Genomic DNA, 27610 nt, shown 5'->3' with positions numbered 1-27610 from the left:
TTCTTCTCCTCGGAGCAGATCTGGGAGCCAAGGTTGGTGGGTTGTGCTTGCGCGGCGTCCCGCTGCAGCCCGAGTCCCCCGGCCGCGAGCCGGGTCTGTATGTGTCCGATGGAAAAACCCTGCGACGACATCACATCCTTTCTCACGCAAATAAAACGCTCCACGTTCTCAGGGCTGCAGATCAGCTCCTCTCAAGCTAACACGACCCCCGCGGGCACTCGATCCCCCAGCTCCGCGTCCCCTCCCACCTTCCCGTCGCCTCTATTTTAGCTGTGCTCTCATTTCCACTTAGCTTCTCCGGGGGATAGGAGAGATGCGCCTCGGGCGCAGAGATAAAGGTGCCGCGAGCTAAGATGCCAGGGAAAAGCCTAGGTTGGGGGAATGAACACCATAGAGGGTCCTGAGGTGTGGGCTGGGGATGGCCAGTGGGTGCAAAAGAGGGCGCTGGTTGAGGGATGGCGCCCTCCCCCGGCGCAGGGTGGCCGCCCAGCGGTCACGTCCGGAGCAGGCCCCAGCGCCCTGCTCACGCCGCAGTCCTCTGCTCGCAAGTCCCCGGGGGTGTGTGCAGGGAGAGGGGCACCGACGCGGGAGGGGTGGTAGGCGCGAATTGGCGTTGACACTGAACCCCCATCCCCGTGCGTGCGTGTGTGCGCGCGCGCTCATGTCCCCTCTCGTGTCTGCGTGTGTGAGTCGTGGTGAGCGGGCCGGGCTAGAAGCTGCAGCAAACAACGGCCTTCGGGGAGCGGAGCAGAGCGCGCCCCCGAGCCGCCGCCCGCCTGAGCTGCGAGCGCTGAAGCCATTCATGATTTTGGTGACGTTATTCCCCGAGTGGGCGAGGGAGGGCGGGGCCTCCCAGAGCCGAGCCCCGCCCCTACCCCTATAAATACGGCTTCCCGGGCTCTTTGTGGGGCCGTGAGCTCGGTGGAGAACCTAGAGCTCCGTCTGCTCCGACGCCACAGGCAGTGGGGCTGTCTCCGGGAAGCAGACCGGCGAACGCCCATGCCCGCATTCGCAGCTAGCCGCACCTGTCTGCTCCCGTGACATCCTTCCCTGGGACGCAGTGACCCTTTTTAAATTACAAGGGCGTGGGTCAGGCTCCCCTAGGACTTCATGTCTGTATATTTCCCCATTCACTGGTGAGTATCCTGCCCCCTCGGCGGGCATCCGTCTCCAGGCATCCGTCTCCGGTGCTCGGACGCCAGCTCGTGCCGGCTCGGGTGCAAGGGCAGCGGGTGGCTAGGGCTCCGGGCACTAACCCGCAGCCCAAGCCGGTGTAGGAGTCAACATCAAGGTTGCAAAGGTGGGGGTGGGGGGAAGTGGTGCTGAGAGCATCCAGACAAAGGAAGTGAACTCGAAGCCCTCACTTAAGTGACGGCTGGGAGAGTGTGTGTACGGTGGTGATGGGGTAGGGGAGAACCAGGGGTCACGGCTGAACTCCGCTAATAAAGCCCCGGGTGCGGAGGGCTGCGGGAGGCGCGCGCCCTGCAAGGGCCCTGGCGCTAGGGGCTCTTTTGGGCCCCTCCCCTTTTCCTTTTTGTTTGCATGCTAGTCTCGGCGTCCAGGCTGGCGGCAGTGGGGCTGAGCTGATGCAGCAGCGGCGTTTGCAGAGCTCCGAGGGGTGGGGAGAACGCTCTCCCCACAGTAACCCTACTGAAGCCGCAAGCAGCAGCACAAGCCCTCGTGCCACCCTCTCGATCCCTTTCCTCTCCCTAGCCCTTAAATCAGACGCGTCTTTATGGGGGCCCGGGCTGGGGAGGAGCCGCCTGCACCGGGCCCGGCTGGAAGGAGCCCAGGCCAGGCAGGGGGAGGCGGAGGTTTTGTACCCGACCTGGGATCCGGGCGGGGAGGGATGAGCCCCTGGTGCTCCCCTCGCTTGTTGTGGAGCGAGGCCCCCAGCCTCTGGAACTTGGGCGCCAGCCGCTGCTTCCTTCCTGCGCTGGGGAAGAGGAAGAGTATTCGGGCGGTCGGGGGCCGAGCGCCGGCGGCCACGAGCGCACTCTCAGGTGCGGCCGCTAAAAACGCGGCTCGGAGGCTCCAGCTCCGTGCGGTTCTGCTCACCCCAGGAACCGGAAAGTTCATGGTTCTTGCTTTAACTTTTCAGGCCCGCGTCACAGCCTGGAGCGAGAAGTGTGCGCCTGGACACCAGCTAAGAGCCGTGAGAGAGCCCGGTGGGCGCTCTCCTGTCCCATTTCTTTGGGGGTCAGCGGTAGCCTTTCCGTAACCGAGGAGGAAACTGACTTTGGAGTCCTAGCCCCTGACCTTAAACTTGCCCAAAAGGCTAGCATCTTCTCTTAGTTTCCCCTCCCCCATCCCCGCCCGGCTCTGTTTAGAAAGGAAACTGAACTCACAAAACAAAGTAAAAATGCCCTAATCCCTGAGGCATGGTATGTGAGCAGCCAGGTACCATATGGGGGAGACTTGGAAGGCCATTGGAGGCTGTGTGCCCCTGACCACTCAAAACCTGCCAAAGTGGGTGTTAGGGCCCATCAAGGTTATTGCCCCCAGAGAGATTAAGGTTTGGGATTACTTTACAGTTGATTAGCATTTCATAGTTTGTAATGCTTTTCTTTCCCCCAGAGATTTTTCCTTTAGGGTAACTGTGAGATATGCATTATTAGCATCATGGTAACAGACTAACAGGGCACCTGCAGCTCAGCAAGGTTATATGACTTTTTTAAGATCACACACCACTTGAGTGGCAGAGCTTGGATCAGAACTTACTGCTTCTGTTTCCAATTCGGTGCCATTTCTACTCTATGTAGTAGCCATAAAATGAAGAAGGGTTTGGCACCCCTATTTCCTTAGATATAATCTTTCTAAAGCTTACTCTACCTTTTTTTTTTTTTTTTTAACCATGTGTAATGGTATGATGGTGACAACATTGGGTATTGTGTAGCAAGTACATTGACTTTGGTATATGCCATTTGGCATTACAGATTTGGGACCCTGTATGTGCCCATGGCTTGTGTGAGGATAATGGAACATTTGTATCCTGCTTAGAGAGTACAAAACATTTTCACATGTCAGCCTTTGGTGGGTCAGCTTGGCCCCTCTGGAAATTTCCTTTGCAATCAGAGTTCAGGCATCCTTAAGGCTTTTAATCCAGGGGATGTTTTTCAAGCTGTGAGCTTGCAGCTGCTGTGGCTGGGGCTAGAGAAGGGGATTGGATGGCAGATGTGAAGCTTGCAGAAAGCTGACCCCTTGGGGCTTTAAGCGGGACATTTTACAAAAAACACCAGAGAGACAGAGAGAAATTTAGGAAGGCGGCATTATTGAACTTGGTTTCCCTGAGGTTGACCTATTATCATTATGTAATAATAATATTTGATTCCTCTAGACATAGGTTGAATTGGCTTTTCTATAGACAGACAGCCTCAGCTACCTACTGTTTGGGTCTTTTTTTTTTTTTTTCCTAGTTCCGTCACAAGAAAATCCAGAGTTGCTCTGTGCCAGTGGGGACTAGTATCGGAGAGGAGGGAAGAGGTTTGCCAGAGCAGTTTTCAGACAATGGGCTTTATTGGTGGAGGTTGAGAGCCTGACGCTCTGGGCTTGTAAGGTGCTTCCTTGGGGCATGGGCTTGTTTTTCTGCAAATTCTGTTTTGAGCACTTCTCATCCCGCTTCCAGACAGTGCCCTGAATTAATGGCAGAATGCACCGAGACGAGGAATGTGCAAGTGCTGTGTTTGTTGACTTTTGTTCTGGGTTTCTTGGCAGCCCTGACTATCTGAGATCAGCCGAGATGACTGAGGTGATGCTGAACACCCCATCCATGGAGGAGATTGGCCTCAACCCCCGAAAGGATGGCCTTTCCTACCAGGTGAGTTCAGTACTGGCTTCCTTCTAGCTCCTTAGAGCCCAGTGGCTTTTGCTGGGGCCGGAGGCAGTCTTGGTTCTGCATCCCAGCACCACTTGTAAGAGCTCTGTGCCCATGAGAAAGTCCCCTAATGCCAGTAAAGCCTCAGCTTCTTCATCCATACATTGGGACAATAGTAGTCCTTACCTCATAGATTTGTGGTGAAGATTCAACATAATGTGATGGCATGGATAAGGCATTCACAGTACCTGGGACACAGTCAGGATTCAGCAAGCATGAGCTGATGTCCATAGCAGCCAGTCATCCTGGCTGCTATGGACTGTTCTTTTCATGGTGGCAAAGGAGGAAGTAATTTGTACAGTCATTTCAGACCAGAACTTCCCTTCCTGGCCATGCCTTGATGGTAGCAACATTGCTGTGAGGGGCAGCTTATGGGGAAGGGTGGTCTGATGGAGGAATTGTTGTATCAAGTGCTGCTTTCTTCCTCTGGTTGATGGTTGACCAACTGATTCCAACAAGGTTAGTGTTCAAACCACTTCAAGTTGAAGAGACTGTTCCCTGAAGGATAACTCTCTCGGGGAGGCGAGTGCCAGAATCCGGCTCAGAGATTATCCCACCTGGTGGATCCAAAATGCATAAGGACCAAAAAAGTGGCCAAAGTAACATCTTTAGATTCTCAACATGGTGCTGTTTCCGGCCTGCCATATGCTTTTCCACGGCCCTCAGCTGGCTACAGAGACCACCAGGGCAGTGACCTGTTTTCAGATTTCCAAGGAGAGTGTCTAGGTGATTACATCTAAGGGAGGAAAGAGTCTGTTTTTGTTTTTTTTTTTTTAGTCTTTTTGTCCTTTTAGGGCATATGGAGGTTCCCAGGCTAGGAGTCTAATCAGAGGTATAGCTGCCAGCCTATGCCACAACCACAGCAACACTGGATCTGAGCCGCATCTGCGACCTACACCACAGCTCATGGCAACCCTGGATCCTTAACCCACTGAGCGAGGCCAGGGATCAAACCCGCAACCTCATGGTTCCTAGTCGGATTCATTTCCACTGCGCCACAATGGGAATTCCAGAAAGAGTCTGTTTTTAAGGGGAGATCTTGGGAAACTGTGTAGGATGACTGGCCCGTCAAGATGAATGGGCTGTGACGGGCTCATTCAGCAGATATTAATTGAATGCCAGCTTTGGCCATGCATTTTACGAGTGTTATTCATTCTTGACCACAGCTCTGAGGTGGGAATTACTATTCTGTTTCACAGATGGGGAAACAGGCTCAGACTGAGAGGATGACTTGGGTCTCAAACTCCAAAGCCCTGCCCTTCTGCTGTATCATGTGTCTGTGCCTTGGCGTTGGCTATAATCTAGACTTGTTCTGGCTAGTCATTCCTTCGAAGCATTCCAGGGGCGCTTGTTTTGTAAAGGAAGAAGGAAATTGAAAGCTGAGTGGGCGTGTTGGAAGGAGGGTGATCAAAGAGAGCTGAGATGAAAGCTAAGGCTGGGGAAGGTGACTCGAGAGGTGACAACACGAGTCACCTCAGACACGCCTGGGAGGTTCAAGAAGGCCCCTTTGTTGTGTGTCAGTATGGTCAAGTCCCTTTTGCTGGCTGGAAATAAGTACTCAGGTGGCCTGAGGGGGTTCAGAAGGAGAGGGGAATACCCTTTCCTGGTTGGTTTTATACCTTCCACCTTCAAAGTAGCTCTGAGAGAGACAATTGAAGGCCCCACAGCCTGTGGGAGGGTAGAAATTTCCTGAGCCACGGGCTGGGGTGTTTTTGGATTCCAGTTTCCAAGCTGCTGAATCAGACCGAATCTCTTTGTGGTAACAGATGAGGTTTTGGGGGGTTTTTGTTTTGTTTTTTGTTTTTTTTCAGTTCTAGGGTTTCAATTTCCATCACAGAACCTCTCCAAACACAGAAATGACTTGGATGTACATTTTACATTCTCCTTTAGGATATGTCCCAGGATAAAGGGCCAGGTCCTACAGGGCAGTTTTCTTGACCTTTAGGTCATTCTGCTGGATCTGCGGGTTAAAGGAGGTGATGCGGGAGGAAGGGGCTGCAACACTGGGTGAGGGCAGCTGAACTGGGGCTGCCATGGCAGGAGGAAAATAAAATCACCTCTGGGCACCTGAGATCACTTGTTGCTGCGTAAGAAAAGGCCCCCCAAAGCTTCCTTGCAGTGCCAGACTGAGGGCTCAGTTTTCACAGCCTCTCGGGAAATCAGCGAGCTGGTCTGACAATTGTCATAGGACTGCTATTCTCTGGGCCCACTCAAAGCCAGTGCCATCTAATTAAACACATTCCCACCAGACCTCTGGGGACTGGCCAGATCCTGTCCACTGTAGATGCTCCGGCTGGGCTCAGACCTGGGGGCGAGAGATCTCTGAGCTCTGTTCTTGGCACTCCTCCTGAGAGTAATAATAGTACGTGGCTTTTACTGTGACCTGCTTTTCCAAGGAACTAAAAGTGGGAAGGAGACATCAATTCTGACTTGGCAGATGAAACAGAAATCTCAGACTTGTGGTTTGACCTTGAAACAAGGTCGTAAAATAAATAGGCACACTGGAATTTGTCAATCATTCCCCACCCTCTCCAGACCTACCCAGTATGAAAGTTGCCTGATTTCTCTGCCCCAGATGTGACCTCTTTCTTCTCCGATACCTGTGTGTGACATTTGTGCTTAGAGGATGCTGCCGTGGTCCTGCCTGACCTTCTCCCCGCCCAGATCTCTGAGGACAGGCGATGACTGAGTCCCTCTTCGTGGCCATCAGCCACTAACCCCTCAGTGGCCCCTCCCAACCCAAGGTGCCTGCTGGCTCAGGGCCTTCACAGAGCAGGTGCAAGGCGGACAGTGATTGTTTCAGTGAAATCCCTTTTGATTCTAAAGCTGCCTACCTTCACTTCTGCCTTAGAATTTTTAAAGGGCCTCCCCAGGCTCAGATAGATAGCTCTGTATCTCCTGAAAGATTGGGGTAAGCCCTATCTCTTGTGCTTAGGGAGTTAGTACTGTTTTATGAGCATGTATAAAAATCGACAGAGCCAGTGCCTTGTTTTGTCTTAACATTTATTTAGAGAGTCTATTCAATACGTGAAATCCATGTCTGCTCTCTCGCTTGGCATGAATGATGACACCCGTCGGGTGGGTGAGTAAACGCTTACTAGAAAGTCTTGAGTACATTTTGGGAGGGGTGTGGGTGGCCGCCAGCTCACAGGGCTGAGTGTGTGTTGGGGGTGGGGGGCCCTCTGTGAGGACATTTATGTCCTTGTTGGCTGCAGCTCCCTCCCTCATACTGCATCTGTGGGCCTCCTGTTTTCCAGCCCACAGGACAGGAATGTCTGCACCTAATGCCTTTATACTTTCCCTAATTCAGGCTGCCTTGCAGGCCCCCCAGCACCACCCAGGGGCTCTAAGAATGTGGCATTCTGAAATGCCTCTCTGACTGGATCCCCTTCCTGCTGTGCCTGAGTTGGTCTGAGCCCTATATGGGGCAGGGTTCTGGGCTTTTGTCTGTGGACACTGATGCTGCCACACGTCAAGGGCCATTGCATTCTGGCCTTACTGTCTAACTTTCCCCAGCACAGCATGCTGAGGCTGCAGCAGTGATATCTCCCTTGTTAAGTCCTAGATGAGATATGGCTCCTTGGTTTTCATTTGAAATTGTACCTTCTAAAGCAACTGCCCTGGGGTTCCTGTTGTGGCTCAGTGGGTTAAGAACCTGATTGGTACCCATAAGGATGCAGGTTTGATCCCTGGCCTTGCTCAGTGGGTTAAGGATCTGTGAGCTGTGGTGTAGGTCACAGATGCGGCTCAGATCTGGTGTTGCTGGGGCTGTGGTGTAGGCCGGCAGATGTAGCTCCAATTCCACCCCTAGCCTAGCCTGGGAACTTCCATATGCCGTGGGTGCGGCCCTAAAAACAAAACAAAACAAAACAAAAACAACAACAAAAAAATAAAGCAACTGGGCCACGGCCTGATAACTTTTATCATTCCCTAGGCTCTTTGAATTCCTCTCTGATCGGCACACGTGTCCCTCACCGGCAACCCTTGTATCCCTCCCACTCTTTGTGGTCACACACTCCTGCCATTTGACGTCCATCCACCAGTCAGAGGGGTGGCGGGCTGTCCTTGGGGAAGCCAGGCGGATGTGCCATAAACCAGAGGAGCTAATCCTACACGCATCACAGTGCCCCGTGTCCTGGGCCTTCCCTTCCATCCACTGCCCTAAGAGCTTCCCTGCCTCTTCCCTGTGCTTCTCAAGACAGGAGGGAGGGAAAATCCTGGTGTTTCCTATGACAGGGAGGAGGGGCCGTGCCAAGCCCTGTCGTTAGCTTCTTGCCATCCCCGAGCCTCGGTTTTAGCTCTGCATCAGGACAGGTCTGTGTGCTGCACTGGCTGAGAACCAGGCCCTCCCCACACAGGAGCTCTGCCTCTTCTGTCGCCAAGACCCAGCAATAGCCGGCTCCTTTATCTCCCCCTCCTCACTCTCTATCAGAAGCAGCATCTCCTCTCTTAGAGAACAGGCTCGGTGGAACCTCAAAAGTCCGGCCATAGCTCAGAAACGCTTTCTCTTCACACACATCTCCACTGAAGCTTTTGTTACGAGACCCCCGAGCCTGGCTCTCCCTGTTCCCACCTGTGTAAATGCAGGTGTGGAAATGAGTGATGGGTCGGGGTTCCTGCGTGTGTCTCTGCTCCGTCTCCCTCAAGCCCCTGCTCATGAGGCCACTCCAGGCCTAAGTCATCACCTTCCTTTGTCTCCTCCTCCTGGTGCCCTTGGCTCTTGGGTACCCCCCTGCCCCCAGCTGTGGTACCCACATGTTCTCAAGAACTTTGGAGGCCCTCCTGAGCAGGCGCGCAGAAGTCCCACAGGCACCAGGAAATCATCGTTCACATCAGACTTAAAAAGCCTCAGTTGTCCCTGGAGAGACATAAAGCTGAAATTCCAGAGCACTTGGCAGGAGATGTGCGGTCATGGACAGAACATGTTGCTGGAAACCGGGCGAGGTTTCTTTCTCCTATCCCTAGCCTGTCCACCCGGCTCCCTGCTCGGGACACCTCGCAAGACGGGGACACAAAAGAGGGGTTAGGACCACGTGGCTCCGAAGCACAGAGAGCCCTCTTCTCTGAGTGGCACGGGCCCTGTGTGGGCGCATGCTGCCTCTTTCTGAATCAGTGCCCACTTTTTCAAGTCACGTCTCCTTAGTACGAGGGAGCCAGCACCTTCCTTTCAGGGCCCGAAAGAAGCCTTGACGTCAGCATGGCATTCGCTGTTCTGGAATGCCCCCGGGTGCGGGCCTGCAGAGATGCCCTGGCCCAGCACACACACTGTGGTCACAACAGTGAGTCTGTAGCACGGCCAGGGGGAGAACAAGCCCGCTTCACTTCCCTAGCCAACATGTCACACACTGGAGCCATACAACCCGGCCTGCTCTCAAAGGGCCTGTGTTAGGCCTGAGGCCTCTCAAGCCCTGGTGCGTTCATCACTCTCCAGACCCTGGGTCTGTGTCTTGGGTGGCCCTTTGCTCCCACAATGCCAGGCACGGGGTCTTGTGAACAGTCGCTTAGCAAAGGCTCTGTGATTGATTAGCCCCTTCCTCTCTCTCTTTCCTACACTGAGGATCATCCCTCTACCCGGGCCATCCTGTGGCGTGGATTTTCATAGCATCAGCACTTTCTCTACGCTGACCCAAGTGGCTGGAGAGAAGGATTGTCCTCTTAGGGAAAAGGATGAGTTTGGGTGGCGAATCTTGTGATTGGAGCCAAGAGCTATTCCTGGGTGTCTAGTGAACGTCCCGAAATGATCCTTCAGGCTCGAGTCCTGAAATAATCCTTGGAGAATGAAGACAGGCCCTCATTCACACGGGGCTCAGAGTTGCCGAGGTTTCGCCCCTTTGCAATCAAATAGCCACCGTGCCCCCTCAGCTGCCTCTCACCTGGCCACCTGTCCTCCACTTGTCTCCAAGCCCAGCTCAGGAGGATTCTTTATCAGTGAATTAAATGCTGTGCCTGCTTCTCACTCCTCGACTGAGGAAGGGCCCCTTATTGCGCAGACCTGTCTCAGAAAAATAAAAATAAAAATAAAATTCACTACCGGTTTCTCCAGACCATTGTCCTGCTAGCATTTTGACCTCAAGGAAAGTTTGGGTGCTCCCTTGGCCCTCTCTCTGCTAGAATTAATTGCCTTACACTGTCAGAAGCTCCTTTTAGGTAAACTGTATAGAAGAGGCACCCAAGCATTTAGCTGAAGGGATAGCAATTCCTTGCAACTCAGCCAGGAATTTTACTGGAGCCAACGGGAAGGAAGGTTCTGGGTCTCTCACCCAAAGTAGAACCTGCCTGGCCAAGAGGGCAGTCACAAACCTCAGTCCAGAGGTAGCTGGTTTCTAGATCTGACTTCCTTCTAACTTGAACACGAAGTGGTTCCTAGGCAGAGTTAATAGTATGCCTTGAACCCATCTTCGGCCTTTACTTTGTAGAGCTTGAAACACTTGTCCACCCTGGATCTGAGCAGCATCCTTGTTTTTCCCAAATTCCTGAACATTTTCTCTAGGCACAGCTCTGCGTGTGACCTCTGATTCATCCGCAGGTGAGCATTAGCCCGAGGTGCCTGAGCAGCACTGAGCTCAGCCGCTGATCCCTGTGGACAGGGCCTGAGGCGCCTGCAGGGAGATGCACGCACACCCACACCCACACACGCTCATGCCCACAAACACTTATTCATGACCCAAAGGGCAGACGGTGGAATGTTCAAAGTGATTGTTTTAGATCACGGTGCTGTGATTGTAGGAAAATTTTCTTTTCCTACCCCCCCCCCCCCCCATTTTGAGTAATTTTCAATGGTAACGTATGTATTTTATTATGCGTATGCCTACTTTTCAGATTTTTAAAGTAACATATGCCATGTTGGAATTTTTAGTTTCTTCTTTAAACTTTTTTTATCCACTCACCGTAATCTCACCACGCATAAATCGCAACTGTGACCATTTTAGCATCTTTTTCCTTCTTTTCCACGGCACTTGTAATTTTTATGTGGCCAAGATCACAGAGTTTTGGCCTGCGTTTTTACTTTACAGTGTGTAAGTCATCAGCGTCACATCATTACAGCTTATCTTAAACATGCCTTAAAGGCAGCATTTTAATAACTGCACAATGTTATAAAATTACAACATGATTTTTTTCACCATTCTCCAATTGTTGAATTTTTTTTAGATTGTAAACATTTTTCTCTTACAAATAATGTGATAATTTATATGTAATTTTACATATAAATCTTCGTCCATAGTTTATACTGTTTCCTTAGAGTGGAGTCTTAGGAGTAGAATTTCTGAGTCAAAAAGGTGTAAAAGTGTATGCGTGTGTGTTTGTTATAAATATAAAGGTAATATCAATTCCTTTTAGAAATTCAGGAAAATACAAAGAACTACGAAGGAAGAAAATACCCACATTCTTATCACTGAAACATTTTATATGTTTACTTCCAGTATTTTTCTATGATTTTTATTTAAAAATACAGTTGAGGTAATACTAGTTATGCTAGAGTGAATCTTTTTTCCACTTACTGTAATATTATCGTGACTATGTTCCTGTCATTTGGTTTTCTTTATAAAATGGTATTTCATTTTGTTACATACCACTTATTGCTGAATATTTAGGTCGTGGCACCTTTTGTTCTTATAGAGAACCCGGCTTTGAGCATCATTTTACACAAACCTCTGTGCAAGTCTGATTTGTTTCCTTGGAATGAATTCCTGGAAGTCGAATTACTGAATCAAAGAGCTTCAACATCATTAAGCCTCTTGATTATATATTACCTTAAAAACAGAAAACAAATGAAAGAGTTTATCATGATACAAGCTCCCCGCATTGAAAGCTCTAGCAAATAGATTCTGTTCTAGCAAATAGAATCTCAGGGGTGTAAAGTCTGTAGAGATGGAAAAAGTGGAGGAGATTTGTGCAGAGTCAGAAGGGTGTTTGGTTATTTTAAAGTATTTGGGAGACGTTGTACATCTCCTCTAGTTTGTTAATTGCTTATTTTGAGCCCAGACGGTAACATTTCAGATGTTAGGCAACACTGAGCCAGCATTGCCAAATAGCGGGTGATCATAATCTTGTCCCACAGTGGGAATACTGACATGCCCTGTGGATTATGAATGTAGATGAGCTGCTGAGTGCCCTTCTTATCTCCTTTGTTCTATAAATGACATTGGAACATTGTGTGACCTTGAGGAAGACCAGTGAAGTTGCCTTGACCTGGAGACCCAGAAGATTGAACAGATGTACATTTAGTCCCCTGAACCATCTTGGTTTTCCTGGCGTTCGAGGTGTGGCTCATAGAACCAGAAATATTAGAAATATTACTTCCTTGAAATCAAAGATAAGCTGGGCTCTTAGAAGTAAATCTGAACATATTGGAAGTCTTGCGCCAGGGTTCAAGGACCTTCCACCCAACAGCTCTGCAAGGCTTTAGGTTCTTTGCAACAAGTAAATAGCATTCGGCCAATATTCCAGTAAGGTCCACATATGCCTGGTTGTTTACAAATTTAATTTACAAGTTACATAGATAAACTTTGAAAATGTTAGTGCATCTTATGGTTACTGCTTATGACAAGTAATACTAGTTTCCCATTTATGTAGTGATAGAGTTTTTTTTTTGTTTTTTGTTTTTTTTTTTAAAGAAACATGTTTTAAACAAGTGAGTAAAGAAAAAATATAATTGAGCCATGGTGTATACGTGGACAGGACAGAATAACAAGTGTGGTTGGCGTCACTGCTGTTAGCATGAAGGAATTTTTTTTTTCTTCTTCAAGAGTTGAATGTGTTCTCTTAGAGAGAAGCATTCTTAAGGATCAGCTAGTACTACATTATAATTTCTGTATTTCTTTGGTCATGTGCCCCCTTGGATATGGCAGTTGAAGCATCAGGAAACTTTCTGGCTGTTTTCCTTGGCACCCTAATATTGGAGGATTTAAAGCCAAATCATTCCTTAAAAATGTTCTATGTATACACCTCTTCATGTTTTAACAAAATGTTAAAACCAGAGGATAGCTGCCTCTGGGGTTCACAGAAACTTTCCAAGGGATGTGACAACAGAGGGCATTTTCGGGAAATCAGTTTCCACATCTTTGGCTACCTTCTGCTGCTTTTCCAAAATTGTGTTTCCTAAAAGACAGGCCTCACCAGTTTTCTTTTTGTACCTTTCTTGTCAAGATTGCCCTCCACCACCTTCTCTTTTTTAAGGGTCACACCCGCAGCTTATGGAAAAGCCAGGGCCGTGGGATCGAATCCGAGCCTCAGCTGCAGCAACCCTGAATCCTTTAATCCAGTGTTTCAGGCTGGAGATTGAACCCTTGCCTCCACAACAACCCAAGCTGCTGCAGTTGGATTCTTAACCCACAGCACCACCGCAGGAAATCCAACCCTCTACCTCCTTTATAGGAGGACCTGCTTCTTGCCCCCCTTTGAATCTTTTAGGGTTTCTTTCCCCAGTGTGTAGAAACCTTAGGGGCATCAAACAAATGGACCATTTAAAATGGTTCTAAGAAGTTTCATAAATTTCACCTATCACAATACAAAATCAATTTAAAAATTACCTTTGCATTTAATCATTATTTGTGTATGTTTATTGATCATTTCCATACCAATAGCTGCAATAAGCTAATCCAGAATTTTTTTCTTTTTTACTAAAAAGGCTTAGGGTCCCAGGACATAAAAACATTAAAAGTCAATTTATGTACAATGAATACATCTTTTATTGCAGAGAAGTAAAAAGAAAGCTAATGACTAAAACCTGTCATATTTGAAAGTATATGAAGATAAAATTCCATGGAGGTAGAGTAGAAATGCGTTTTCAAATAGAAGAAGTGCTAAGATTTGACCTAGGAGCTTTTCGATGAGTTTTTTTTTTTTTTAAAGTAGGTGATGGTTGCCATGGTATTTATAAGCCTTTGCGTATACATTTAAAACAATGGCTTACATGTTTTAATTTAAAATGCTGACATTTATTATATATCAGAAGCTTTAGGTGTCAGTTTTAAGCACTATAGAAGGAGACATGGTTTTTCAAAATTCTTGTAGGGAGTATACAGAGTCTGGTGATTGTACTCTCATACTAAGTGAAGTCAGAAAGAGAAAGACAAATACCATATGATATCACTTATATCTGGAATCTAATACACGGCACAAATGAACCTGTCTACAGAAAAGAAACAAACTCATGAACATGGAAAACAGACTTGTGGTTGCCAAGGGGGATGGGGAAGGAGTGGGATGGACTGAGAGTCTGGGGGTTACTAGATGCAAACTGTTGCATTTGGAGTGGATAAGCAACGAGATCCTGCTGTGTAGTACAGGGAACTCTATCTAATCACTTGGGATGAAACCTGGTGGAGGATAATGTGAAAAAAAGAATGTATATAAATGTATAACTGGGTCACTCTGCTGTACAGCAAAAATGGACAGCACGCTGTAAATCAACTACCATAAAAAGTGTAAAAAACAACAACAAAAAAACAAAGTTTGGAGATCATGGATATTGATTCTGTCCTTGGGGTCACAATGGTGGTCCTACGGCTTCTCAGGGTGGGAGGGCACTTTTAAGACTGCCAGTCTCTCACAGATGTGGGAATGCACTCTAGCAGAATGGCCTTGGGTCACTCTGTGCTCTTTGAACACTGCTGGTGACAGAGCCCAGAGCCTCTCAGCACAGCGAGATTATGGACCATGAATCTGGATAGCTGGTTTCTAATCTTGGCTTTGCCACTACCTGTGTCATCTCATGCAGCTCACGTCACCTCTTCAGACCTTGCCTTCTGCATCTGTAACGGGGAAAGTTGATTCTATCATTTTTTGCTAGAATGTTGTACAATGAGGTGAAATCCTCCATCCTGATCCTAGATCGGGCCCCCTGGAGTTAAAAAAAAAAAAAAAAATCTCTTCATGTCAGCCTTTCACATATACGAAGGCACCTTTTAGTTTCTCCTCAAAGCTTTTCCAGTTTTAAAACATATCATCCTTCAACCTTGACTTATAGAAGCACCTTTATGAGGGTGTTTTTTCTCCAGGCCATTGGTTCTCAAGTTTTAAAAAAAATTATTGGTCTTTTTTATGTTCTTAATACTTATTTAGAACTGCCAGAGATATTTATGTGAGTTGTATCTTGTGGTATTAAAATAGAGTGTTTAATTTTGTAATTATTTGTCAATTCCTTCAAAATAACAATAAAACCATTACCAGTTAATACAAGTGATGGTTTTTAATAAAAACAAATGTATTTTTCCAAAACAGAAATAAAAGTTTTGTGAGAAGAAAGGTTTAACATTTTTGCAAATCTGCTTGATATCTGGCTTATTAGAGGAGAGCTAGAATCTCACATCTGCTTCTGCTTTCAGTCTGTCGTGAACTGTGTTGGTTGATGTAAATGAAGAAAACCTGGCTGAAGTAGGTATGTAGTTAGAAAAGGAAGAAATGTTTTAAGAGCCTTTTCATATATTTTACTTTGATATTTCAGCAAAACTCAGCAAGTGGTGGTTTCTTAAAGGTTAGCGGTAATGTGGAATCTGAAACCTTATCAGTGAACCTTCTGTACCCTTACATTAAAATTCATTAGCCTTTCTTGCACTTCGAATGAATCTTTTACCCACGCTTGGTTTCATAATGCGCTGCACTGATCATTGGGAAAATATAGGTTCACTGAGTTATGCAGATCTTCCAAATGTTAACACGTTTTGTTTAATAATATCAAAAAGTCACATTAGCTAATATCTCCACTGGTCTCATCAGAAATTCTTCAAGTAGTAGGAAACTGCCAAGCTTACGGTGGCTGATAGAAGTTTTCCAAAGCTCTAATTTTTGCCTGAGACCTCAGTTTTTATCATTGGTAGCAAATACCACCAGTCCTTTTCTTTAAAATGTGAGGCTTATATCTGCCAAATTCCCAAATGTGAATAATCATGGTTTGTTGTCAGTCCTTCTTTCAACTGGAAATGGTGTTCTGTGGGAAAAAATGGCTAGTGCAGCTTGCAACTCCATCTCATAACTGCTTTTCTGCAAGACAACCGTTGTGCTGAGATGCACCAGAAGTGTTTTATGCTGACTTACCATTTCATCACACAGAATAGTAAAACAACATGTACTTAAGAGTCAATATTTAGGAGTTCCCGTCACTGCGCAGCAGAAACGAATCTGACTAGAAACCATGAGGTTGCGGGTTCAATCCCTGGCCCCACTCAGTGGGTTAAAGATTCGGCATTGCTGTGAGCCGTGGTGTAGGTTGCAGACACGGCTTGGATCCCGAGTTGCTGTAGCTGTGGTGTAGGCTGGCAGCTGTAGCTCCGATTTGACCCCTGGCCTGGGAACCTCCATATGCCGCGAGTGCTGGCTAAAAAGCAAAAAAAAAGAGTCCATATTTAATAAGAATTAATCTTTACTGCTCATCAAGGACATGAAGTTTTTTTATTTTGATTGTGAGTGGGGGGTAGAGAAGAATACAATGACTACAAGTACAGGTTGCTTCTGCCACCGTCATTAATTCTTGCTCAGTGCCAGCAATTTCACCCGCCACTGCTTTTTACACCATTAGTGCAAGTATTAACGCAGGAAGAAAGGCAAATGACATCTCAGTATTATTCAGAAAACATTTTAACTCCATAGACACTTTCTCCCTGAAAGGACCTTGGGAATTGAGCTTTGAGAACCACTGCTCTGGACTGAGCAGAAAGTGTCTGATCAGGGGACAGCAGGGCATTGCCTCGTTGTTGGTGTAATGACCTCTAGGAAGGTACCCCTGTTTGCTTCAGTGTTTTGCGTTAATAGGGCAGTTACGATCAACTAAAATCTCCAGGCCTTTTTTTACGGGACCTACCATTAAGCAGGTCTTCCTGTTTGGTGGGGGTGGGGTGGGGGCGATGTCTTTAACTTAAAGACATAAATTAGCTGATGACCTCACTTTGGGAAAAGTTGAGGTGGAGGTGCTGGATGTTATCCAAGTGGAGATTTTCACAGATGGTGGAAAGGGAAGTGCAGCGTGGATGGGGGAAATCCTCAGCCTAACATGGGCAGGTGAAGCCAGGAGAAAAGCCTAGGTGACACCGCGTCCAGGGAGGGCACAGGCAAGGTGAGGTTAGACAGGTCAGATGAAACTGAGCAGGGTCGTGAGAATCAGGAGAGAGCCAAAGTCCTGACGCAGGTTGGCCTGGTAGTGTGCTGCACGGGTGGTGGTGAATGAAGGCCAAGCCGAGAGGCTGGCCCGTAAGCAAGTCCTTAGAAACTTGAAAGAGTTGCTTCCATCCTGGGATGAGTTTGGAAGCCATGTAATAGGAGAGCCCAAGACAAGGATGGGGAGGCTATGGGACCAGGCTACACAATCAAGATCTTTGTCTCCAAAACAAAGAAGGAAGGAATGGTTGGAAATGGCAGCCTTGGCGGTTTGAGCTTCCTGCAAGAGGGGGCTGTGGCTGTGGGACCCCTAGGTAGCAGCAGTGGGGGAGAGAGAGAGAGAAAGCCCATCCCTCAAGGCCCAGAGACTGGAAAGCATGCCTTCTTTTCTTTCTTTTTTTCTTTTCTTTTTTTTTTAAATGATTGGAGTATAGTTGATTTACAATGTTGTATTATTTTCAGTGTACAGCAAAGTGAATCAGTTATACATATACACATATGTATTCTTTTTCCCATACAGGATTTTACAGAACACTGAGTAGCCCTCCGTGTGCTATACCGTAGCTCCTTGTTACTCATCTATTTTATATACAGTGGTGTGTCTATGTTAAGCCCATCCTCCCAATTTATTCCTCCCCCCAGGGTTTCCCCTTTGGTAGCCATAAGTTTGATTTCAAAATCTGTGAGTTTGTTTCCATTTTATAACGAAGTTCTTTTGTATTATTTTAAAGTTAGATTCCACATATAAGTAATATCATGTGATATTTGTCTTTATCTGACCTACTTCACTTAGTGTGATAATCTCTAGGTCCATCCAAGTGGCTGCAAATGGCATTATTTTGTTCTTTTTTATGTGTTCTTTTCAAAGGGCAATAAGGATATGGACAGTAGAATGTGGGTACTTGAAATCATCTATGCCAGACAGCTGCAGTGTTTTCTTGCCACACTGGAGAATTTTGAGAAACATTCTTTAACATTCCAAAAGCCCATTGGCTTGCTGGGCCCAGAGGTATCAGTAGCAATTAGTTCTAATTACTTGGAATTTGGAACTCTTCACTTGCAGGATGGGTGTGTGTTGGAGAGATGTTTATGAAAGATGGTGTTTATCCAGAGGATTTCCTTTTCTTTTAAGCTTCAAGGCTGCAGGCTTAAGCATCTTTAATCCAAAGGAAGGAGATGCAACAGTTGTTATTAAGCCCCAAATCTCTTCTCAAGTCTCCTATAGGGTCAGAGATAGCAGAGAAGGCAGGAGAGGGTGAGGTGGATATTCCATAACCCAGGCCAGGGGAGAGTTGAATGAGGTGAGTCTCAAGGATGGAGAATGAGGTCACTAGCATCCAGGTGGAGGTGGGAGAATGTTCTCCCTACTCCCCTGAATGCAGTTGGTAGCCCCTGTGCCCCGTTGCTGTAATTCTTTCTGTTCTTACCAGCCATGTTTCACTTTGAAAAGTCAGTACCATGCAAATAATGATGATGATGACAAAATAGAGGAGGCAAGTCTTTCAAAGAACATTTTTCTTGCCTTCACATATTGTTAGGGGACAAAGAAGCAGAGTGTACATTTTCTGTTGAATTAGCTGCTGCTCATTCATTCAGCCTTTGGCAGAGCAGGATGCTGGTAGAGATCTGCCCATTGTTAGAAACCAGCCCCTCCTAGGAAGGAATAAATACACAAGGCCAGTCCATTGTTGTTCTCCAGGAAAAATAAGAAACCCGGGCCACAGGCCCCTGGAATAGGCTGGGGGAGGGAGGGGAGTGTACAGAAGCGGGAGACTGCAGGGGCTTCTACTGAAAGGCCAGGATCTGGCCAAGGCAAGTGGCTCCCCTTCCAGCTGGCCTAACCAATGCCCTGGGAAAAGAGAGGCACTGAGGGGGAGGTGATGAAGTCACAACCATTTCTCCAAAGAGCCTGGCCTAGAATTTGTGAGCGCAAGCCCAGGAATGCTGCTGATTTGCTCCTGTCCTAAGCCACAGCTGCAGACTCTAAATGCGCCTTGGGAACCCCAGATTTACCTAATAAGAACCATCATTAGGAATTTAAAGTTTACAGAACATATTTGTATGTACCTGCATCTGCTTCTTTCCAAAGCCCTATAAAATGGGTATTAGCATTAATCCCAATTTATAAATGAGGAGAGGAGGATGGGCCACCACACCTTTGAGCCTGTTGGGTACTATACTGGCCCTCAACCTGAAGCATCATGTAATCCTTCCAACAATACTGTAGAGTGGAAACTCTTTCCTCGTTTTACTCGAGGCAACCGAGACTCAGAAAAGTTAAAGAGACTTAACCCTGGCTATGGAGATAATAAGACATGAGGACAAAGGAAAAGCCATATCTTTCAGACTCCTCCTCTACCTGTGGGAGTGGCGATTTTCCATTCCAAGTTTGGGGTTGATTCCCCACCTCCCCCGCCCCCGACTGGAACCAGAGAGGGGAGAGGCTCATTGCGTGATTTTGAATGCTGAGACGAAGACTCCCAGGGCCTTGGAGAGGGACCTGGTTATTCCTCTCAGCCCCTCGGCCCCTCCTCCCCTCTCCCCCTACCCCAGCAAGCCTCTTGCCTCTGTTCTCCCCCAGCAAAGAGGAGCAGGATGCACAAGCTCCCTGGGTCTCAGCTTGCAGAACTGGTAATGAGCCCTTTATGTCTAGATAGCTGCCTTTCATCTCCTCTACCTGGGGGGTGTCCGTTTTCCCTATTAGCATCTCTCAGCTCTTTGCCGAGCCCTCTGCCCTCTTGGTGGCCAGCTCAAGTTGTCAGGGAGGACAGTGGAGGGAGGTGTGCACACGGGGGAGGGCTGCTCCAACCAGAACCGCTCACATTTTCCATGCTAGGTGCCAGACATCTCTTTCCTCTCCCACCCCTGGGGCAGCCAGGTTTGAGTCACCTGGCTGAGAGGCAGACAGTTGATACCTAGGCCCCCAAATTTCAGGGCTTTGGGGCCCTGGTGTTACCTTTCAGTTTCCCTCCATGGGTGAAATGGGAGCTGACTGGCTGGCAACTTTTATGCTTGAACAAAGGCCTGCTGACTTATTCCTCATCTCCAGGAGCTCACCTTCAACCCCAACCCCAGACTTCCCTCTCTCTCTCTTTTTCTTCTTTTTAGGGCCACACCCTCCGCATATGGTAGTTCCCAGGCTAGGGGTCGAATTGGAGCTGTAGCTGTTGGCCTACACCGCAGCCACAGCAGTGCAGGATCTGAGCCGTGTCTGTGATCTACACCACAGCTCACGACCACACCGGATCTTTAACCCACTGATCGAGGCCAGGGATTGAACCCACATCCTCATGGATACCAGTCAGATTCATTTCTGCTGAGCCACAGTGGGAACTCCTGAACCTAGACTTCCCTGCTCTGAGACTGCCTGTGCTGGTCCATCAGCCAAACATCCTAAGCTTCCTGGACAGGCCTGCTTTCACTGTGTCTTGTATTTAACCATTTACTTGTGTAGCTATTCAAATTTATATTAATGTTATATATGTCACATAATTTCATATTACTATTAAATGTCTATTAATAAAAAGGAAATTAAAATGTTTAGTCTCAAGTACTTCATAGACACTTGTAGCTGGTGCTTACCATTGGACAGTGCAGATAGAAAACATTTCCTTTTTTTTCTTTTTTTTGTCTTTCTGCCTTTTCTAGGGCTGCTCCTGCGGCATATGGAGGTTCCCAGGCTAGGGGTCGAATCGGAGCTGTAGCCACTGGCCTATGCCAGAGCCACAGCAATGCGGGATCCGAGCCACGTCTGCAACCTACACCACAGCTCACGGCAATGCTGGATCCTTAACCCACTGAGCAAGGCCAGGGATCGAACCCACAACCTCATGGTTCCTAGTCGGATTCGTTAGCCACTGCACCACGATGGGAACTCCAACATTTCCATCATTGTGGAAAGTTCTCCAGGACAGCTCTGATCTACACGGCCAGAAGTTCCAGTATGTTGACATCACACGCTGTTTCTCCCTAGAAGGTCCTCAAGCTCCTTTGACCTTTTGAGTGAACTCATTGGAGTTCCCAAAATGTCAGGGCTTGTTGGGATTGGAGGCCACCTGGCAAAGGATGGCCTCTGTAAATTTCGCCATGCCCAAGTTTAAATGCCTGCTGTTCCTCCAGAGGGAGATGCGAAATGTTCCTGGTGCAGGTGATTTGAAGACGATTCCCCCTTTGCAAAGCAGGGAGCTTGCTGTCCATCTGGGCTGGCAGCCCAGTGTGACAGCTGGATGAGGAGTCCAGGGTTGGCAGACAGCGGAAGGGACAGGGCTGACAGAATCCCAGCTGGGATGGATGCTTCTAGATCTGTCCTGTGCTTGGGGTGAGGATGGGAAATGCCTCTCAGCCTCCTCATCTTCCCTTCTGAGCCTCTTGGAAATGAGCCTTTCCTGCAGAGAAAAGAGAAAAGGATTTTATTTCCCTGGCCTTTCCCCAGTCCGGGGAGAAGGGGTGTTTTGGGGTGAGAGGTTTAACCAGAAGCAGTTTCTTTTTGGAACAGGGGCAGTGCTTTATTCCCTGCCAGTTCCTGCAGGCAAACAGCATGCCGGGCTGGCCTGCTGCCCCAGCCCTACCTGTCATGTGCTTGGCAAGTCTGACTTGAGTCCTTTTTTCCACTGCCTTCCCCTCCCCGTCAAATTGCCGTTGCAACCTCTCATTTTTCTGCTGCCTAGATGATTAAAAAGCATGACTTAGTGGAAAAATCTTGACCTCCTTGGGGTCAGCCTCTTAGGCAGCTGTTGGAGATAAGATTGTACTGGCAAAATACTAGGCTACGCTTTGCAAGGCTTTCTGTCTGGGTGTGAGGAAATGAGAAGCTATTTGGTTCTGGGTGCGTTTTGTTTGTCTTTGGAGAGAGCTACAATTTTCAGAGGCATAAATTGTATTCTCTGATAATAAAATAAAATCTCTGGTGGGAGGGTTGGATTATTATAGTGATTTTTTGAAATGTAATCAACAGGCTTTGTAAAAAAAAAAAAAATTTTTTTTTTTTTTTCAATGGCGCCTGGCTTGAGCAATTCAGGGAGCAAAGTTCTCTGGCAACTAAGCAGTATCAGAAGTTCAATGCTCAGACGTCCCCCAAGGACTTAAAAGACTTAATTGTGCAGCTCTGGTATGAAAAGCATTGTTTGGAGTTGTTTTAATTACTTGTTAGTATTGCTGCCTCTTGCTTAGGGATTGAGTACGTACCGTAGTCCTGTTGAAACTGCTCCAAAAGAGGACATTCCAATTTGAATTTAGCATATGTCTTCAAAGCATTTTATCGTCTTTGTATTTGCCAAGCATTTGTACCCATCCAGTGAGACCAGACAATGTCTTCACGTCATCAAAGGAATAACAGAGGCCCTGGAGGCGGAGAGGGCTTTGTTAGGGTCTCGTGGAAAATTAGGGTCTCTGGCTTGACACTGTCTTAACACATGAACATCTCCTTTGAAATCTTGAGGGCCTGAGTTTGGGTCCCCACCTGGCCACTTCCTAGCTCTGTGGCCTTGAGTAAGTCACTTGCCTGCTCTGTGCTTGAGTTTCCTCATCCAGCCAGTAGTGATCACACTACTTCAGAGGATTACTGTGGAGACGGAGATTCTGCTCAGCAAATGTGCCATCATCCTCCTTATTTTAATGTTTCCCCCTGCTTTTAGTTAGTTAAAGACCCTTTCCCAGCATAAAAGGAGATCACTTGCTCTGCACCCTTGTTGTTGTCCCTCTGCTGGCCTTGCTGCTGCTTGTCCCTTTGGCTCTTCCTCAGCTTGGGTGATCCGAATTAGAAGCCAGTTGCGACCTCTCTCAGCTGTGGAGTCACAGCGTGGGCGCAGCCCTGGGCATGAGGTCAGAGGGTAGAGGCAGGGGCCCAGGCCTGTCCTGGGCCAGGTGTCCACCTCCCCTTGAAATTTCATAGCTCTGTCCTTGACGATCTGGAACAACTGTGCAGACGGGGAAGCTCATCTTCTGGACCTGGCTGCCCAGATGGTCGTCTGAACTGGGGCCTGCATGGGGGCCTCCAGCGGCCAGATGGGCTCTTAAGGCCTGGGATCTTGCCTGCCCTCCCTGGTTGGTTTTCTATTGACCCAGGAGTGTCCATTCATTTTCCAAAAGGCACAGGTGCCATGAACAGCAGATCTAGGTTTGAATCCTGCCTCTCCCATGTGACCCCCAGGTCCCCAGGGTCTCTCTGCTCCTAAGGGGTTTGATAAAGCCCAAGGGAAGTCATGTGTGAAAGCGTGCTTTCCATCGTGGGGTTCCCCTTTCATGCCCAGAGCCCATGCTTGGAAGGACACCTGTGTCCTCACCCACAAGGAGGGGCTCCAGCTCTACACGAGAATGGAGGGGGGCCCAAGGAAGCCACTTGGCCCTCTCCCTACTCAGCACACGTGTCTGTGTGCACCGCACAGGCCAGGGCAGCCGTGCAGGGCTGGCTGCATCTGGAAGAGAAAGCCCAAAGTGGGGCATCAACAGGCCTCCCTTCACCCCAAGCCTAGCCCCTCTCCGCCTTGTTTTCCTCCTGGCTGCTCTTACCATACTTTTTATAAGCCTCGTTAAGTCTTTAATGAAGCCTGGTTGTGCAGCTGGCTTAAGACTTAATCCCCAGCAATAGGGCTTTATTGGATAAATGGTTAATAATCACAGGTCTGCAGGGATTGGGGAGGTTGGGTTGAGGCCCGTGGTTCCCAGCAGCCCCACGTGGCCTGTGACGTGGGCAGGGGACTTGACTGGGGCAGAACTGCTTAGGGTTGGGTGCCGTAAGATCAGGCACCCTCATAGCATCCTAGAAGCTGGGGGGCCTGAGTTTGTAGAGGATACTTCTACTTCCTCCGGGGGCCAGAGCCAGGTATACGGAACCCCCAGCACTTCAAATGTGGGTCTCTACCTTCTCTAGGTTTATGCTTTCCTTTCTTTTTTCTCATTAACAAGCTGTTATGACCCTGAGCAAGTTTCCTGACCTCCTCATATATGAAATGGAGAGTTTGGAAGAGATGGCCTTGAAGGTGCCGTGTGATTCTTTGAGCCCCTGTGTCCCAAACAGTGTCTCTTCTCTCTGGCACTTGGGAGTGTCCCTGAGGGCTGTGATTGACGAGGGACTAGCAGCCCATCGGATTAAGTACTTAAACTGCTGGGCAAAGAATTGGGTCAGCTGTAGTCACAGGGCAGCATGTCCAAAGGGAATCTGCAGAGCCTGAATTGTATAGCCTGGTTTGGGGTTTCTCCCGGCTCTGGGCAGGACCCACAGCAGGCATTTAAAAAAAGAAGTCTCGAAGTTCCCATTGTGGCTCATTGGGTTAAGAATCCAACACAGTGTCCGTGAGGATGCGGGTTCGACCCCTGGCCTTGCTTAGTGGGCTAAGGGTCCAGCACTTCTGTGAGCTGCCGCTTAGGTCGCAGATGCTGCTCAGATCTGGCGTTGCTGTGGTGTAGGCCGGCAGCTGTAGCTCTCATTCAACCCCTCGCCTGGGAACTTCCATACTTCACAGGCAAGGCCCTAAAAAGAAAAAAGAAAAAAAGTCTCGTGGACGGGACTCTGAAAAGAGAAGTCAGCTTTTAGGTATAGGATGGTCAAGAAGCCGGGCATTGGTCACAAGTGAAAAAGAAGCCTGTGGTTGTATTCCCAGCGTGCTGGTGTTTGGGCCCATGTCCCCAACCCTGATTTAACCTTGACTTTACAGCTGCAGTGAGGTCAGAACCCGTCTCATTAGGAGGCCAGTGGTAATGGGTATGGGCTTGGGAATCAAACTAGACCTGAGTCTGAATCTCGTCCCACCACGACTCATTTCTAGGCTGAATGGTGTGGACCACCTCCTTCTCCAGGAATCTTCTAGAATTCTCTCAAGTAGTATTAGCAACATCTATGTTTCAGCATGACTGTGTTGGGTCCAAATTATTCATGTAAAGCACCTGGTAGGTGGGTCGCACCAGGTACCAATAATTATCCTAGGGGGCATTTAATGCCCTGGCACCTGCTACCTGCGTTGGACTGCTAGAGTAACCCGCTTGCTGCAAATGGAAATGTGACTGGCTGTGGATGCCATGATTTTGAGTTCTCTTATCTGAAAACAAAAAATCCAAACACACATTCAGTAGCACTGCCACGAAAACTTCCAGCTCCAGGCTTAGTCTCCCGAGGGATGGTTTCCTCTGTTGCTCCAGAATTTGCTCCCTGGCTCCCGCCTGATGCCCCACTCCTGAGGCTGCGGCATGGTCCCTGGTGTAGAGCAGGGGCTCCTTCCTGCACGCGTACGTGACCAGGTTCTCTCTCTGCTTTTATTTCAGATTTTCCCCGACCCCTCAGACTTCGACCGCTGCTGCAAACTGAAGGATCGTCTGCCCTCCATCGTGGTGGAGCCCACAGAGGGGGAGGTGGAGAGTGGGGAGCTCCGGTGGCCCCCCGAGGAGTTCTTGGTCCAGGAGGATGAGCAGGACAACTGTGAAGAGACAGCGAAGGAGAACAAGGAGCAGTAGAGTCCGCGCCGGCTCCCATGGGGTCACCCCAGGCAGCATCTGTACCTGAACTGTATTCTTTCCCACTACGATGGAAGGAGCGTGTGAGCCACAACAGTTCTGAAAACAGCGGATGATGGCTTCCGTTTTGCACCTGCAAATCACTGAGTTGGTTTTCTTTTCTTTTCTTTTCCTTTTTTGAGATGTCGAGCAGCAGAGCCGTCAGCGACACCGTGCCAGGCCTTCTGAGAAAGGCAGCTGCTTAGAGCAGGGGTGGGGGGTGCGGGGAGGCGGCACCTTGGAGATCTTTATCTGAACTCCAGCAGGTTGGGGCGGTGGGATTCTGGGGGGCTCTTGGGGGGGTGGGGGATGGATGGGGGAGGTGCAAAGCTAACAAGGGACGACTGGGGTAAGAAAACAAACAGATGAAAGAGAAAACAGGCGTTTTAAAGAAAACATTGAGCAGAGAAGCGCAGCCAGGAAGTACCTGCCCGGCATGCATGCACTCTGGCGGCTGGGACCTCACACGACAAAGTCTTCATCTCTCTCCCCAGTTTTGCCCACTGCCAGCTTTTGCTTTCATTTCAGGTGTGTTGGGCTGTAATGGGGAGGCAGATAAAGGAGAACAGTGGACGCTGGCTGCCGGCAAAGCCAGCTGGAGGTGATGCTGGGAAAGAAAAGGGTCTCCTGTTTCCTTTTCCATCACCTTCCCCTCGGACCCCGGCAGGTGTATGTGCCCGCTGTAATCTGGAGGTTTTTAAGAGACCGCACTTTTCAGTTCTCCCCTGATGTATCCCGTTTGCCCCCAAGCCCTTTTGGAAGTAGCGAGAGCTCTTCCCGCCCGTGTTGGAAGACCCAGGTGGGTGCTTGGACACCAAGATCCCTTCCCACCTGCTCGCCCCGGACTTGCTCTCCCTCTGAGCAGAGGCACGAGCCTCTTCCAGGCTGGCCCTTCCTGCCCCTGACCTCCACCCTCCCCAGTCCCGGCCACAGCAGTCAGGCCGGGGTGGCTGCCAGCCCCGCTGCGGAATCCAGCCAGCCCGACCCGCCGCAGCACCCACTCCCACGTGGGATCTTGGCCTGCTTTTCTGGTGGGAGCTGAGTGGCATGCAGAGGGGGCTTTTTCTATTTCTTGTTGAGGACATGAACTTTAATGCAGGTCCTGAGAGCTGGCAGAGCCCAGGTGGTACTGGATGGCAGGGAGAGGCTCTCATGCAGCAGCCTGGGGATGGAATTTGAAACTAAAGAGTGTCGTGAGATTCCGAGCTGATCCTCGGTTTGTTCCCGGATGTGGGGGGAGGAGGGCATGGTGAGGGAGCATTGAGCGGTGGGCCTCACCCCTCCCCACCTCTCACCTGACCCCTGCAAGGACACAGTGGCACGAGAAAGCTAGCTTGTGCTTAGAGCTTCTTATCATGGTGAAGAACCATCTGGAGCTGCAGAGATTGCAGGACAAACTCTTCAAACCATCTCTATCTCAGAGCAGGACTGTGCAGCCAAGAGGTGAGCTCAGGATGCTCCCTGGGGCTGAACTCGGCCAACGGAGGCACCCACCGTGTTCCCCTCAGGGCTCCAGTCGGTCCAGGTTGATCCCGGTTGGGACTTGCGTGCGGAGTTGTGTTTTATACCTCAAGGTTAGTGTGGCTCTGGAGAACGTTGGGGCAGGAGGACCAGCGCGCGTGCTTTTGTCACAGCAGCAGGACTTAGCTCTGGGAAGCCGACGCTCAGCCCCTCGCCTCCCTGCCCCCACCCTCTGTGTTGTCTGCTTGTGTCGCACACACACCGATGGCAATAACTTCTTCCAGCTCCTTGAGCAAGTGGGAGAGGCCTGCAGCCTGCACAGCCAGGGGGTTGCTCTGGCTCTCGCGCTCCCTCTCCCTTGCTTTGGCTGCAGAGAGCCTCCCTCGTTCCTCTCATTCCTTCACAGCCACCGTTCTCATCCCGCACTTCCCTTTGTGGATGGGGTCTTGCCTTTGAAAACAATCTCGTGTTTCTGTGTCCCCTCTCATCCATTCCCTAGTATCATCCGTCCAGTCTTGCCATGTGATGGGAATGTGCTTGTAAACTGCATAACAAATCGACTTTGTGTATATGTGTGTTTATGGGGGTGGTTTATTATTTTGCTGGTCACTAGACCCCTTTGTACGACCACGTGGAGTCTGAGCAGACCAGGGGCTGACAGCTCAAGTCAGGACCCTCAGCAGTGAGCCTGTTGGGGGA

At 48.9% G+C, this 27610-nt stretch overlaps 1 protein-coding gene across 1 annotated transcript; it reads left to right on the top strand.

Moving 5' to 3' along the window:
* The first annotated feature begins 896 nt into the window (after positions 1 to 896).
* On the top strand, positions 897 to 25662 carry LBH (LBH regulator of WNT signaling pathway). The gene is made up of 3 exons (XM_047782345.1): positions 897 to 1136; positions 3715 to 3817; positions 25223 to 25662. The coding sequence occupies exons 1-3, from the start codon at positions 1111 to 1113 to the stop codon at positions 25409 to 25411; spliced, it is 318 nt and encodes a 105-aa protein (XP_047638301.1). The 5' UTR covers positions 897 to 1110; the 3' UTR covers positions 25412 to 25662.
* The last annotated feature ends 1948 nt before the right edge of the window (positions 25663 to 27610 follow it).

The sequence above is a fragment of the Phacochoerus africanus genome, chromosome 5 (genome assembly GCF_016906955.1).
Source record: "Phacochoerus africanus isolate WHEZ1 chromosome 5, ROS_Pafr_v1, whole genome shotgun sequence".
Classification (NCBI taxonomy): domain Eukaryota; kingdom Metazoa; phylum Chordata; class Mammalia; order Artiodactyla; family Suidae; genus Phacochoerus; species Phacochoerus africanus.
The sequence above is the reverse complement of the archived record's forward strand: the minus strand, read 5'-3'. Positions and strand labels throughout refer to the sequence as shown.